Below are 16,004 nucleotides of genomic sequence, written 5' to 3' on the forward strand. Positions count from 1 at the left end.
GCCAGAGATCATCCAATGTTTCAATTTTGTTTTCTAACTCCCAAATAAACTCATGTCTCCCAACTTCAAAGCATGTAACAGTTTTCTACAACTGATACCACAATGAAAATCCTTCTTGGTATTTAAATGCAATCACAGAATTGCCCACTCAAAGTAATATAAAATTGTAAGTTGTGCCCCTGAAAAACGGTTTTTTTTCTAAAAGCTTGCTACAACAGATTACCATAGTGGAATCAGATTATTTTCCAATTAAAAACTGTGGCTGAATAACCCAGGTTATATGTTTATAACACCTGCTGTTCCAGAATCATTACTTTGCTGAGGGTTACACAATGCTAAGCAAGAGGTAGAGAAACCAGTTCTGCTCTGAAGAACTCTAGTTGTAGAATACAGACACAAGAAGAAAAGACATATAGGATATAGAGATTGTGGGGGGGGGGGGAGTTAAACAACCTTCATTACTTTCATTCTTACCATCTTCTATTTTATAATGTTGAGACCAGGAAGGATCTGACTGACCCTGACAGGAATTAGTAAAGTCCACATGAAATAAATAAGGGTTTTGAAGAACTGAATGATGACAAAATAGAGCTGGGGGGCTCATGTCATGCATATGGACAGTACAGAAGAAGGAACAAAACGTAGTAGGAAAAGGATGACAGCACTAAAAACTGAGTGGAGGTGAGGTAGGATAAGATAAGAAACAACATCAGATACTTAGGTTGCATTGGGGTTTTCAGGGCCCCATAGGTGAGGATAAAAAGTATATTACTGATGCTAAAAGGGTCCAGAAAAAGGATGCCTAAGAGAAAATCACCTCATCTGAATAACAGGTAGAATCATTTCAATAGCTATGCTGTTGACAGTTGTGATGTGGAGTCAAAGAGGAAGTTCTGCCATAGGACAGAAGATGACTTGGGCATAGATAAACAAATTGGTTACTAGGATAGAAAAGAAGAGATGGATTTCTGATATACTGGCCATGTCTACACATTCATTACTGTGCAGTGGTTACTGTGTATTTAGTGTAGTACTTGCCTAATGGGCTACGGACAGACATTCAAAAAAAGCTGAGCCTGAATTGATTCAATCTTTGCAGGTTAGTCTAACCTGCAAAGCTCGAACCTATTTGGAGGTAGATAGACATTCCCTTTTTATTCCAGAAATGCAGGCACATGCCTGCAGTGGCTCAGGCTAGAAGCTGGAGGGGTGCTACAGCAGCCCTCTCTTCCCCTCTACAGTGCTAAGCTGGGGTGGGGGGTATGGCCAGGCCCAGCAGGATGCTTTGATTAGGGAGGGATTTCTCCCCCTGCTCAAGGGGCATGAGTGTTGCCAGACCCCAACCCTGGGCTAGCACTCTGAGGCAAAGGGAGGGTGCTGTGCAGTGCTTGCCTCTGTTGATGATACCAAGCTTTTCAATTTCCCTCTCCCTGTCTGCAAACCAGCAGGGGGGCTAATAAAACCACAGCTTTATCAGCCTATCAGCAAAACAAATGCCTCTCTCATTAGTTGAAGCTCTTCTTAAACAGCTTTTTCCAAGGAGAAACATTACCAGCTGACCTGCTAATTAGCTACAAAAAGCCCCAAGTGGACACTGTCCTGTCTGCCTTTGGTCTTGTCCCAGTAGAATTGGAGATGCACACACACACTCCTCTCAGCATTAGCTAGCATACCACATGCCTAGGGCCCATGGGGCTGGGGTCTGTGCTGTGGGAGATGGGAGGGAGGGAAGGAGGGGGAATCTCTGCTTGAGCAGCGAGCAGAGAGTGAAGCCAGTCGGAAGCTGCTGTGCCTGCAGTCTCCCCCCACAGCTCTGGCTATGAAGCACGGGGGCAGGCCCAGGCTGTTCTCTGGAGCAGAGAGCACAGCCTAGCCCAAGGGCTGCAAAGCATCTGGAATGCTGGGGGACTCTGGTTTAAGTTAAGCCAGGACAGGGTGTCTGGGACAGACACTGCATAAACCAGTTTGACCCAAATCAGTTAAGTCTGATACTACATTCAATCAGGTTCATCTTAAACCAGTTTCGGTCATTTTGAAACTGGTTTATGTACACTGAATGTCTGTTCTGTTACAGGTTTGAACTAGTTTCTGATCACTTAAACTGGCTTATGTGTTATCTCTGTCCCTAGCCATGAAGTACTACTTAAATGCACAGTAACTAGTTACTGAGCAGCAGCACCAATGCATGGATTCTGTTTTGCGCAATAGCCTAATAACACTGCACAGTAGCATATTAGCAAAGTTTCTGACCAGCACACAACTGCACAGTGTTAACAGGCCACTGCACAGTAATAAGCATCTCATGTAGACATGCCCACTGTATAGGAAGTGACAGAAAAACCAACCTGGGTGTGTTTGGCAAAAAAAAGAAAGGAATCAAAGATGACCCCAAATGGTAAATCTGGTCATGGGTAGAGATTAGGGCCACAGCGCAGAGAATGGAGTAGGGAAAGGGACAGGAACTTTGCAGTATTAGGCCCCCTAAATGTAAATGGTGACACCAAAGTTGAATAGCAAGAAATATCTAATCTATAGCTTCTATTCTTTTCCAAATGATCCTCGTGAATGGTGAAATCTGTGAATATTAAAAGGGCTCCCCATCAGGCCCCACAGCCTCCTCCTCTTCCCCCACAGTGCCTGGGGACTGACCTCTTCCCCCGAGCACCACCACGGCTGCTTCTGCTGGTGGCAGCGAAGAACATGCCACCATTGCCACTTCCCTCCCCATCCCTGGGGCTCCCCCACAGTGCCTGGGGACTGACCTCTTCCCCCGAGCACCACCACGGCTGCTTCTGCTGGTGGCAGCGAAGAACATGCCACCATTGCCACTTCCCTCCCCATCCCTGGGGCTCCCCCACAGTGCCTGGGGACTAACTCCTTCCCCCCCACGAGTACTCCCGCAGCTGCCTCCAGGGAAGAAGATGCCACCGCCACCTCCTTCCACGTCCCCAGCGCTCACTCTTCACCTGCCTCCCGGCTCTGCCCTCCCCCATGAATATCTGAATCCATGAACCCGGAGTTCACCAATAGCAAGGTTGTCCTGTATAGCAATGGACTAGGAAAATTGATAGCAAAACAGTTACAGAGCTGTTGGAAAGGGGTTTGGGAGATTTGCATGGTTTCTCTACCCATAGTGATACACTCTGCTTGCATTGCTAAGCCTCTTTTCCTTATAAGAAAGAGTACAAAAGAGCACTTGTTTTATTACACATTACCACTTTGTGTAATTCTGTTATTATTTTCCACAGGAAATGCTGTATTCACTTTGGGCAAAATCAATTTAATCCACATTGGATCCATCTCCTTTGGAATAAATTCATCACCTTCCTTTTCAAGGAGTAAGACAGTATATAGTTGCACTAGATACTGCAGTCTTTTGTGTTGCAGTGGCTTATTCTACTGTCATTTTCAGTGCTGCACAGAGACCTTTCTTTCACTACCTAATTCATATACAGATACCCCTTCAAAGCTCTCCATGTGGTCAACCACCACATAATTCTGTTCAGAGGGTTTAAACGCTGATGAGGGGGTCTGTGCAGGCATTCTGGACCCCACTGAATATGACCTCTATCCATTTTAAGTGCCTACTGGTATACAAACAAGGCACTATTGCTACATTGATACACTTGCCAGCCATAATAGGCAGCATTAAAAATACCCACCCTAATCTTGCCACAGCTCCACTATATCAACATGGCTTTCTACTTCAGTGTATATCATTAAGAGAACCACATATTTCCACTTTAACAAAAATTCAGCCTCTAAACATTATTTCTTAATGAAAATTACAAAATAGATTTGAGAGATGGATTGGGGGCGGGGGAAGAGGAAGGAGAAGCTCTTTAAAGTATATTTTTTGCCCTCCGGGATCCACTTACAGACTGTGTAACAATATTTCCTAGACATACGCCAGCCAGAAGAATTAAAAGTCAAGCAGAACAGCAATTGACATTGGCTATGCTTACCTTTATTACTATAAGTAGTATTAGGAATTTCAATCCAGTTATTCACACTAGTATATTTAAGCACCTCCTTGGGTGTTTTCAAGATCAGGCCCATTTTATAATAAAGAGCCCAAGTCTTCAAAGTGCTGAGCAATCCAGAGGTTTCAGCAGGAACTGAGTATATTCAGTATCTCTGAAAATCTTAATAGATTAGGCTTTCCCATAAGAGATAGTTGTATTTGACAGGTTTGACGTAGGTTATCTACTGTACTTAAAACATGCTCTCTGACAACCAAAACAAGAGTTTGTTTGATTGTCAGTGAGCACTGGTAACATGGTTGCAAATGCAAAACTCATCAGCATGAAACATACTCTCTCAATTGACACCTTTGCTATGTCTAAACACCACAAAATGAGAATAGCTTTATGGGATTTTATACTCTTAGATTTATCTACATTCCATTGTATTAAAGTAATAAAGATGTTTGCCTCAGTTGCAGCAATACATTAGAGTGCAAAAAAGAAAGAGGGGGTGGGGAATAAAATTAAAAACAAAACTAAACCTACAGGGAAGTTTGGCAGCTTGGACCTTTATAATTTAAAACAAATCTGAATTTTTAGGAACTTTTCTCCAGTTCTGCCAATTTTTTTTTTAAATTACAATTTAAGATGTTCAATCCACTAGGTTTGAAAATAATTAATTCCGTAAAAATGAATGATTTAATACACACAGAACCTTGACTTTTTTTTTAAACAAACTGTAAATAGTGGCTAGTACCAAACCTCAGTTTACAGGTAGCATACAAAATGCTGACTGGACACATCTACACGTGCCCCACTGTGCAGTTGGTACTGTGCAGTCATTTAACACTTTCTTTAATAAGTACTAAATGAGTGCTCAGTATTCACTGGTACTGCACAGTCCTGGTGATGCACAGGTCATTTCTGACCCTACTATGCAGTAGGTCGTTTCTACTGTACAGTAGCTGCAGCATCAGTTAGTGCCCACTGTCACTACAGTGCCATAGCATCTTACGTAGATGTGCCCAGTGCCAGAGAAAATGCTCCACATTTATATGTATAATACAGAGGCGGTAAGTAATTTATTCTTCTTTTTTCCTGACTTACATAATTCCAGCTCACATCTAAAAAAAAAAAATAACAACTTTGCTTTGTCTTGCATTTACAGACATACATTTATCGCATGGTTCTGTTTAGTCTTTAATCTCTACTCTTCTCTATTTATTCCAGATCAGTACATAACATTTGAGTTCTCTCTAAAACAGCTGTGTATTTAAAAAAGACTGCTTTCTTTGAGCAGAGGAGCAGAATATGCAGAGTTTTTAGGTTGACAACAAACAACCAAACAAAAAAAGAAAGTCTTCAAGAACACTATATAAATAAAAACATATAAAACGTTAGTAAAGTTCGGAAAAAAGATTCCGAAGACCTTCAGAAATCAACTGACCTCAATTCCTGACTTAACTCAAATTACTAACAGTAATGCAGTACTTTCCTGAAACAAGAATACAAATCAATAAAAATAGTTAATATTATCATGCCACTAACTTTCCTCTAGTAGCATATTACTAAAAATGGTCAAGACTAGACAACACTCTTCATTTAGATGCTGCTACTTTCAGAGAGAAAGGAATATACTGAACATCTTTTAGAGTTGGTAAATCTTTAAAAATATATTTTAAAAAAGAAATTCATCTCAATAGTTTAAAGAGAAACCTTATTATCTCTTATTAACCTTTTAATTGTTGCTGGTGGTACTGAGGAGCTCTTTCTTTTAAGCGTAAAACATTTAATATAGTTCATCATTCTAAGAAAGTCATGTAGATCTTCAACTGGCTAGTCAACATAGCTATATTTCAAGGGAGCTATGACAATTTACACCCGCTGAGAATTCAGCTCATCATATTTTTATTTTGTCTTACTTAGATCTCAAAAGTTACCATTTTATATTTTACCTTAAGAAAAATCAGATTTTATTTACTTATTTTCCCCCAAAAAGCAAGTCAACTGTTTCTGATAATTAGAACAAGCTGGGTATATTTAATCGTTTGTAACATTAGGCTTATAACACACACTATATGAATAGGTGAAGTATTTGCTGAGACCAAGCAGCATCCAAATAAACACAAGGCCTACACAAGAATTAAAAACCAACTTAACATGTTGTTAAAGTGTTTTGTTATATTAGACCCACCTAAATATCTGGTTAAACATTTTGCTGAATCATAACCATAGACCTTATTTCGCCACCTGGATTTTTTTACATGAACCATCTGGCTCAGTTGTTCCCCCTCAACCTGTGTGAGAAGGAGCCCCACTATGACAGAATCTCTTGGAAGTGCAATGTGTAAACTCAGCTGCCACAGTAGACCCCTCCCTTCCCTAGACCCTATGCAGAGAACTCTAGGTCTAGGAGATATGTATGGGGATGGCATGGCAGAACAGTCCTTCTGTTCCAAGGAACCAAATCCCCTCTAAGGGCTTAGAATAGTTCCTTGTGCAATATTCCCTTGCAGAATTACTCCACTGGTGCCCCATTCTTCAAAAGAACCATTTGGGGAGAATGTGATTGGGGAAACTCATGGAGTTTTCTAATCCACTAACTTCCTTACTGGACTTCGCTTGAGTTGTGAAGTGAGAGGTGGTAGTAGAGAAAACCCTAATATTCCTTCAATTTACATTAATAGTCAGTTCACATGTGTCCGACAGATTTTAGTATTTAATATTACAGTGGCCAAAGAAGGAAACATGGTTTTTCCCTTAAGAAATATAAGAAAATGACAAAGGTCCCAATTCACCAAAGCACCTATGCACATGCTTAAATTTGGGTATCTTCAAAACAATGAAAATGTCCACGGTGTGATATCCTTGTTCCACTGAATTAAATACAAGTTTTACTTTTGACTTCAGTGGGCAAAGATTTAGCATAAACTTCAAGGATTATAGAATCAAGTCCTTAAACAGTAAAAACAATCTTGGTTGTAATGATACTAGGGGATTTTTGAATGCAAAACAGCAATGCCTGTACCTTTTTATAAAACCTGAATTGCTAAAACTGAAAATTGGGGGACTGAAAAGAAAAGAGAGGGCTTAAGGAAACACTGTATCTAGACCGCAACGTAATTAGCAGCAGTAATTTGTTCCAGTGTTATTTGCCATAAATTTAATAAATTCTTCTTCAGTCTAAGCAGCAGTTTTTCAAAAAAAGATTCTTTGCTTCATTAATTCAGGTTTCATAATCCACTCAAATTTACTCGGTTAGTGAAAGGATTTTCTTTCATATTTAATTAATGATGTGACACACTCCTTACAGACTTATTTCCTTCCTCTGTTTTGGCCAATTGTTTTGATTCATATGCTGAAAATAAAAAGTAAGAAGAACTCAACCTACAAAATAACTTTTGTATCAAGAACAGTTTGTAAATACTAAGGCTTGCATTTAGATTATTCTAGATTATTTAGATTATAATGCTGAGGTTGGACCTTCTCTCTGTTAACTGAAGAGTAAGTCTCACTGTCTTCAATACATGTAAGATTGGAACATTGTGTTATTAAGAAGAAAACCATTTAGCTGCTCGTTTTGAAGAACGGTCTCTGGTATTTATACCCACATATAACCACAGACGTATTTTGTAATGCATATGCTCAGTTAAATTTGCCCAAGAGCTATAAAATACTTATGATATTTTCTGGTACGAGGCTTGAGGCCAAGCTGAGATCCTTCCAAAACTCAGAAATCAATGAATGATGGGGTTTCTATTGACTTCAAGAGGGCCAAGATTCACCCTCCAGCTCTAATAACTGGATCCAAGATGCATTATATCAATGTATAAATATGTCAAATGTACTGAACTCATGAGAAATTTAATCATGTTCAAATCTTCATACACATTATAACAGACAACATTTCAGTGGCATAATAGTATAGACAAAATGATAATTATCAAGTATGCATTACAAATTGTTTTTTCATTTTTCTACATTTGTGAATCTGAATATATAACTGTGAATGCAAAGCTGGAGCTTTTTAAAAATGGATGCTGCCAATTTAAATTTGTCCCAAACATTCAGGTTTTGCAATAAGCATTTATAAACTCTAAAAACAAGAAAACTGATTCCAGTGGTAGAAAAAAAATACATCATTTTTCCTTTAATAAGCACTTCACAATAAGATTTGCTTCTGTCATCTGGACAAGAACCAAAACCTGGTAAGCGATATGATAAAAGAAACAAACTATTTTCTTTGCCAGAGCTGAAGAATGTAGAAGGTAAGGTAGATTTGCACCTTATAGACTCATGTCATCAGCTCAGGAAAGCTTGTACTAAATATGTATGCTTGACTACTTTGGTTAGTCTATAAGGTACAAATCTACTCTGCCTTCTACTTGACTTCAAACTAACACAGCTAACTATGTCACTCCGCTGAAAAATGTGCAAGTAGTTAACACATAGGGTAAAATTTTGGCATCACTAAAATCAGTCAGTTTTGCCACTGATTTTCCTTCAACCAGGCCTTCATCAACAGTAATACAAAGGTAGACAAATTAGATTTTAAAATTCTTTGCATTTTAAAATCACATAAACATGTCAACAACATGCGCACAAAATAAGTTCGCAAATCTGAACGGTCCTCATGATGTTGGAATATTTGTATTTATTCATTTCTTAAAATAAATTTCAGAAAAGGAGTGTTCACTTAATGTTTTGAAATCCTAGACAATTTCGTAAAAACACACTAAAAACTAAAGCGGTAAGAGCTTTTGTGGCTGAAATCTTTTATTGGACCACCTGTGTTTGGTACAGATTAAAAAAACTTTTGGGCAATACCTAAATCTATCCCAGCTATGCAGTTGGTCCAATAAAAGATTTCTCCCACAAAAATTCCTTCCTCTAGAACATTTCCTGGACCATCATGGCTATAGCATCATTTCAATACTATAAAAACATAAAGAAATGGTGCTCTGTAGAGAGGCTTTTCGTTGCTAAAACTCCAAGTGGAAGATAAGGAACATTATAACTATTTTACAGATAAGCAAAACTGAGTTTGCTCAAGGTCACACAGCAAGGAATCGAACCAAGGGTGTCTTTAACTCCAACATATACAGTCCTATATGCTGAATGATACCCACATACCTAAGCGTTTGCATAATTGGGAATGTAGTATACAAAATAGGAAAGGGGTTTTTCTTAAAGGTATTTTATGCCTTGTTTCCTTTTAAATCAAATCTGATCAGCAGAATAAGATGCTAGAATGTGTAGGAAAATGTAGAAAGCCTAAAACCAAAACCATCAAGTGCCTCTGTATCATAATGGATTGACTTTTAGCTCCGCTCACTCAAGCGAACCAAGAGAGACTATTAATATTTCATATTTCAGTGACATAGAAACTGGTTGGCTACCATACATTTTACCACAAGGAAAAATAAATGTATTGAACATTTACACTCTCCAGTAGACTAGAACAGAGAGGAGCAGTAATTCTGCAAGCAATGCAGGATTGTTAAAGCAGACTCTCAAAGTGAATGTAATCACCTCTCCTTAAATTTCACAAAACAGGGCCTGATCTGACTCCCACTAACTTTGGAGAGGGGGAGGATCAGGTGTGTGAATGCAAAGTTTTTACAAAACAAGGTTTCATTTAGACGAATGAGCCCACTTAAAAACACTTACAAAGTGGTTACTGTACTATACGTAATAAGGGCACCCATGTGAAAGAAAAAAAAAACCCCTTAGCCAAATGTTCACCATTACAAGAATCTGCATTCTACATCAGAATCTGTTGGTTTGAATTGTGTCCTTGAAGGTTCTTAAGCAACAAAATTAAACATAGTTTAGGTAGTTTCAGATTAGGAATACCCAAAGTATTAGGCAATAGTCAATAATATACTTTCCATTCCACTGCTAGAATTCAAGTTAAGGAGTAAAAGAATTCCTTTTCAACCTTCTTAACAATAACAAGTTTAAAATCCTTAGTTATATAGTGTTATGATTTATTAAATGGATTTGTTAAATGATTTGTTATTTATGAAATTCTCAATTCTTTAAATATAGCCTTTGCAAGTCTTTCATCTGCATGTGTGTGTACGTTTCTCTCCCGGTACGGGAACCTATCCTTTGTTTCTTACTCAAGAGTAACTCTCAATGACTTTGCTTGTAAGACTGTGTTCCTTGATCCTGGCTAAATATTAAGTAATACAAAATTACATAATTAAGTTCCTGTGCCAAAGATCAAAATCAAACAGCACAATTAGGACCTTATCCAGAAATGCTTCTAAGTACGCACCTACGTCAAGTAAGCAAATAATCCCAGTGAAGTCAGTAAAACACCTCAAATGCTTAAATACTTAAATGCATTGCTGGATCAGGGCTTTGATGTTTATTTTTATGGGAAAATGAGGAAGGCATACATGTTGGTAGCTAAAAGTGAATCTTGACACTTACTCCGTAATAAAAAGATGATAATATATAATTTAGGAGTATAACTTTTTCCATCCATAATTAATACAAAAGATGCATTCATATATATTAACCTACCATTTAGTTTAGAGTAAGAAATTTTTTGACTGTGTAATAGAAATTAAACATGAGTATCATCCAAGAAAGACACGATTTTAAAAGTTTTGCTAGTTAAATGTGCTGCGGGCAAAAAGAACACATCACTGTAAGGTTTGTTCCATGAAACAATCCACAAAGCAATGGTACAAGCAGCACCAATCTTTGATAAGCACTCACCCACTTTGTATTTCTCTTCAAAACATACTGAAATCAAAGAACTGAGCGATCATAATATTTTTGACAAGCCTCTCTTAATTGCATAATCCACATATTTTGACATTATCTTCTCCTGATAAGTGATGTTTGATACTAGATACCAGACATAATTAAAATTAACTCTGTACATAAAGTAGTTTGTGTGTTATAACATGTATTTTTCATGCTTCCATTTACAGCTGTGCTGAAAAAGTACGGACATATTGATGAATCAGTTACATAGCTCTTTTTGACTACAAGTACATAGCTCATTTTTCTTACTGAAATGTTTTGGAAAGCAATCAGAAGTCTTTGAGACCAATGAATTCATACTATTTACAGTCATTCATCAAAATTATTTGAAATGAACATTTCAACATCTAGGATTTTTTAAAGCAGTTTCTTTGAAGATACAGGTCTTTGTATTGTTTAATTGGCCTAAGATTAAGCACCTGATAAAATAATTTTCTTCATGCTAGAAAAATGCTTTACTCTTTTAATAACTGATTGATAAGCCTGTCTATTAACAAAACTAGTAATATTATTATTCAAATGTTCATTTCTGAAAGCATTTTTCTAGGCCCAAACTAAACAAATAGGACTACATTAGTATAATGGAAGTTATGCATACATTTTTGAAGTGTGAATGGACATCATGCTCATATTTGCCCATAAATCTCTCTACAGAACTGTTTCTGCTGTACAGAGAGGCTCAGTTGAACTTAAAATTACTTTTCATTCTTCAGCATTTTAATCTGATAGTGCTTTAATAGACCATGGTGCGTTACTAGACCATGGTGCGTTTTCATTCATCTCCTATAAATACATATTCCTCTATCCTGTTTAAGAAGTTTAGAGTGTAACATATGTTTAAGATATTCCTTAGGCAGTTCTCCTCCATCTAACTGGAGCCATTAGAGTTCTTCTCACCACAATTCAGATTTCATAAAATACTTTAAACTGTTTATAGTCCCATTTCATGAAATCCACGACATTCTGCATCTCTAGCATGCATCCACAAATAGGCACCCCTCTTAGAATTACTCACATTTTACAAGCTTTAAATGCTAATAAGCGAAGTTGGACAATTGCTATAACAATTTTACATTTTGCGTGTTCTCTCTCTCCTGAATATTGAAAGCTATTTATAATGGCAAAATGAAATTACTTCAGAAGCCATTAAGAAGAGAACAGGGCATTAAAAAAATCCATACTACTTCACATGCAAGAACTGATTACCACAAGCTAACAATTTGAGAATATTTAGATTTATACATTGAACATGGTTTTCACGCACCCCTTAGTAGTATTTAAATAATTCTGGGCAGTGGAATGTTTAAAATGGCTAAATTTAGCTGAAACTTAACCCAAAATTTTGGTGTATTCTATCCACTAAGGTTGTACAGGATTTTGTTGAACACTGAAAGTCAGTTTCAGTTAAATACAGAGGTATGCACATCATCACTTCCACATTTATTTCACTGTTCCACAGTTAGGCCTGGGCAGATTGAGATCAGAATGCTATTGTAAAACATGGTCATATTGACAGCTGTTGCTTACATGATTTGATGGACAAGTGGTTCATCAAATCTTGTACGAAAAATAGGGTTTGTGTGGTTCAAAATGTCACTCAAAAGCCCTTTGTAAAACAGCTAGAAACTTCTTCATGTTTCTATAGAAGCTTAGTTAACTATATTGCTTAGAGAATGCTTCCCAACCTGTTCAGGTCCCAGCACAAAACAAGGTCCCCCACATCAGCCTATACAGAGAACGACTAAGGTACATTTCACCTCTTTTTCTACGTGCTGAACAAAATGACGACAACATATCCAAAACAAATATTACTTCCTCCCTCCCCACTATTTCTCTGTGTACCTGAGTGTATGAATTTGAGAAAGAAAAGTACGGGGGCAGGAAGTGTATGTGAATAAAATACATTTAGAGAGAAAGGACTGCGAAGTTCTGCATGCTGTTAGGAAAGGAACTTTCAGTAAAATCACACTAATGTTTTTTTCCATTGTTATAGGGAAAAATTGGCAAAATGTGCATCTCCACTAGCAAATCTGTATGACAGTTTTATAAGCTTGAGTAAATACAGCTACTTTTATAATACTAATGCAAGTAATTTTAATCATGTTAATTTCTTAAGATGACAAGTCTCAAACCTCAGCTTTATGAGTCAGCATTCCTGATGTCAAAAAAATCACAATAATAAAAGCGAAATATTTTAAGACATGGGCAACCTCAAAGCTAACTTGGTTCTGAAATGTGGAATATATCCAGAGTAAAAATATATCTAATGTTTCCTTTAAATTCGTGTTGTAAATTCAAGCATAGTAAATTTATCCTGAAATATACACTAATATTAAATTACTTGTTTTTAAGACCACCAGACACTAACTTAACGGCCTCCTTTTATTATTTACAATTGTAATTTAATATGTAAACATGCACTAAAGTGGGGGATTAAACTTCTCAGAATGAGCATTACTTTTATTTTAAAAAGCTATGATTAAGACAAAAAGAAAAATAAAAGAACACAATTTTGATTCAGAACAAATAATCCATCCTGTATATTTCTCACTGAAAGTAGTCAAATAAACAATAGCTGTTGGTAATTGCAGAAACAGACTGACTGACGTAAAAACAGGTTTTGGTGTCATAAGTTACCATAATACTGAATATTTGGGACAAAAGCTCAAGTTGAAAAAGTGGGAGGGGTTAAGTAGTGGCATGAAGGCAACACTCTTTTGAAGAAAGAGTAAGGCAGGCCTCCTTGACTCAAGTCTTTGCAATAATAAATTAATATATTTATTTGGGTTAAAACAGTTTTATGCCTCGACTCTGCAGCTTTATATTCAGATACTGCCTTAGAAAGCAAACCCTAGATTACACCACTGTACTGAAGCCATCACGAGTAAAGTCTCAATCAATGATGTTCAAAAGCCAATGGAAAGACACCCTTGACTTCAGAGATAGATGCGATTTCAGCACTGGTGTGGGCTTTTTTATTGTAAAGTACAAAATCAAAAACTGTAATGAACATTTCCCCAGCATTATAAATTAGTGATGATTTTTCTCTTGTTTTCTGCCTTTGTAAATAGACTGATGAGTTCCCAGACTCCTCTCATGCACGACATGGGTTAAAATTATTTTCTATTAGAAAACTGGTGAAAATAATCACCACATCTTCCACGTGGTCAAGTACGTGCAATTTGTTTCATAAAATAAGATATAGATGTCATTCCAAATAAATGCCCATAAGTAGCATCTTTTTTATAGTTGAAAATATATTTTTATTTTATATAAGCAATAGATTGTCTAGTGCATAAGAAGCCTACTAACTAACATAGTGTTTTATTGCCAGTGGGGGTACCACACTTTCTGGATTATATGGAGAGCAAAAAAAAAAAGGGAAAAAAACACTCTATTTTATAAAAAACCAACTGCTGCTAGAGAGGAGAAAGTGAAAGGATTTTTTCCAAATATTTACTAGTGTTCAGCATTAAAGCCATGACTCTCCATCCTGTAAACACAGAGCCCGGTTTTTCAGTTAGATAGTCTACAACTTGGTTTGTCTGCTCTGGACTTTCCAATGGGGGAAACACTTTCCTATCCCACTACCTCCTGCATGTCTCACTAGTGTGTGTCTGTGTGTCTGTGTGTACACGTGCCCTATCCCACTACCTCCTGCATGTCTCACTAGTGTGTGTCTGTGTACACGTGCCCTATCCCACTACCTCCTGCATGTCTCACCAGATTGTGAGGCGCGTCTGTCCCACTAGAGAGGGTGAATGCATCTGTCCCACTACAGTGTCTGTTCCACTAAAGTGTGCGTGTGTGTGCGCGCATCTCACCAGAGGGAGGGTGGGTGTGCGTGTGTTCACACACCTTCTTTCCGCCCCATCTACTAGAAATGCCATCCCTTCCCAGAGAAGCCCTGCTACCATGGCGGAGCCTTTCACAAGAATGGCACTTGGGCACGGGGGGAACGTGTCGCCAAGCCCCAGGACCAAGCACCATCTCCCTGCGCCACTCACGAATACCAAGATACTTTGGGAGAAACTTTGCGATGTCACTTTTTGACGGCGGAGGGGGGCAAGGGGCTCCCTCCAGATAGGGCAAGTGAACTGTTCGACCCCTCAGCGCTTCTCCCGCCGGGAGCCGCGCCAGCCCCCCAGCCCCGGCCCCGGCCCCCCGAGCGAGCTGGGCGCGGGGCTCCCGCGGGGGGCGGCGGAGCGCGCGCGCCAGGAGGAAGCTGCCCCCGCCCGGCAGCCGCAGCCGGGCCCGGGCCCTACGGGAACCTCCTTGCCTGGCCTGTCAGGCGCTGTCACGTGCCGGCGTGTCCATGCCCGGCCCCGGCCCCGGCCCCAGCCCCGGCTCCACGGGCTGCAGGAGGGAAGGTCAAGGCACAACCCGCTCCGAAGCCGGGTGTCCCCGGGGCAGGCAGAGCGGGGCCCTCAGGCAGGAGGCAAGCCCCCACTCCCGCCCCCGCCCCCCATGCAAGGGGAAGCCTTTACCTGAGCTGTCGCTTTTCCTCTTGCCGCCTCTCTTCTCCGTCTCCACCGGGGACAGAGCCTGCCTGCCGTAGTCCCCTGGTGCGCAGGCCGCCCCCGTGGGCGTGCTGGTGCCCAGGCTGGAGGCGCCGGAGCACAGCCCCGGGGGGCTGGTGCCCAGCTCCGGCGGCCCGCCCGAGTCGGGCTGCAGGCACAGGCTGTGCCTGGCCGCGGCCGGCGGGGAGGACATCTGGGGGATGTGCCAGTTCGTCTGCAGCGCCTGGTGCTGCTGCTGCTGGTGGTGGTGGTGGTGATGGTGGTGGTGGTGGTGGTGGCCGCGGTGGTGCTGGCTGGCGAACATGCCCTCCTCGCCGGGGTATCCCGCTATGATGCACGAGGAGGACGAGGTGGAGAGCTCGGGGTAGGACATGTGGTCGGAGCGTCCGTGCAGGGCCAGCGAGGACTGGGAGAAGGGGTGCAGGCTCTGCGCCGCGGCGTGCGGGCTGCGCAAGCAGCCGAAGAGGGTGTGATCCATGGCATGCGGGGCGCGGGGCGCCGGTAATCCAGGGCCAGGGCCAGGGCCAGGTCCCGGCGCCGCGCGGCTGTCGCGGAACGGGAGCGGCGGGGAAGGTGGTCCCGCGCCGCGGCTTTGAGGGGGAACCCGCCGCTTTCCGGGAGGTTATAAATACAGGCGCGTGTAACGTGAGCCGGGGGCTGGCTCAGCCGCGCCGCGTTGACCGCGTGCAAACTCCCTCCGAAACTCCGGCGCGTCCCGCAGCCCCGCGCCCGCGGG

At 40.4% G+C, this 16,004-nt stretch overlaps 1 protein-coding gene across 1 annotated transcript in view; it reads right to left on the reverse strand.

The window, feature by feature from the left end:
- MEOX2 (mesenchyme homeobox 2) overlaps positions 1–15,998 on the reverse strand; it is a 75,084-nt gene extending 59,086 nt beyond the window's left edge. Inside the window, exon 1 of the mRNA XM_019534058.1 lies at positions 15,236–15,998. Within this exon, the coding sequence (XP_019389603.1) occupies positions 15,236–15,746 (511 nt within the window). The 5' untranslated portion in view covers positions 15,747–15,998. The remainder of the gene's footprint in view (positions 1–15,235) is intronic.
- Positions 15,999–16,004: the final 6 nt, after the last annotated feature.

This window comes from Crocodylus porosus, unplaced genomic scaffold, assembly GCF_001723895.1.
Source record: "Crocodylus porosus isolate Cpor-Errol unplaced genomic scaffold, CroPor_comp1, whole genome shotgun sequence".
Classification (NCBI taxonomy): domain Eukaryota; kingdom Metazoa; phylum Chordata; order Crocodylia; family Crocodylidae; genus Crocodylus; species Crocodylus porosus.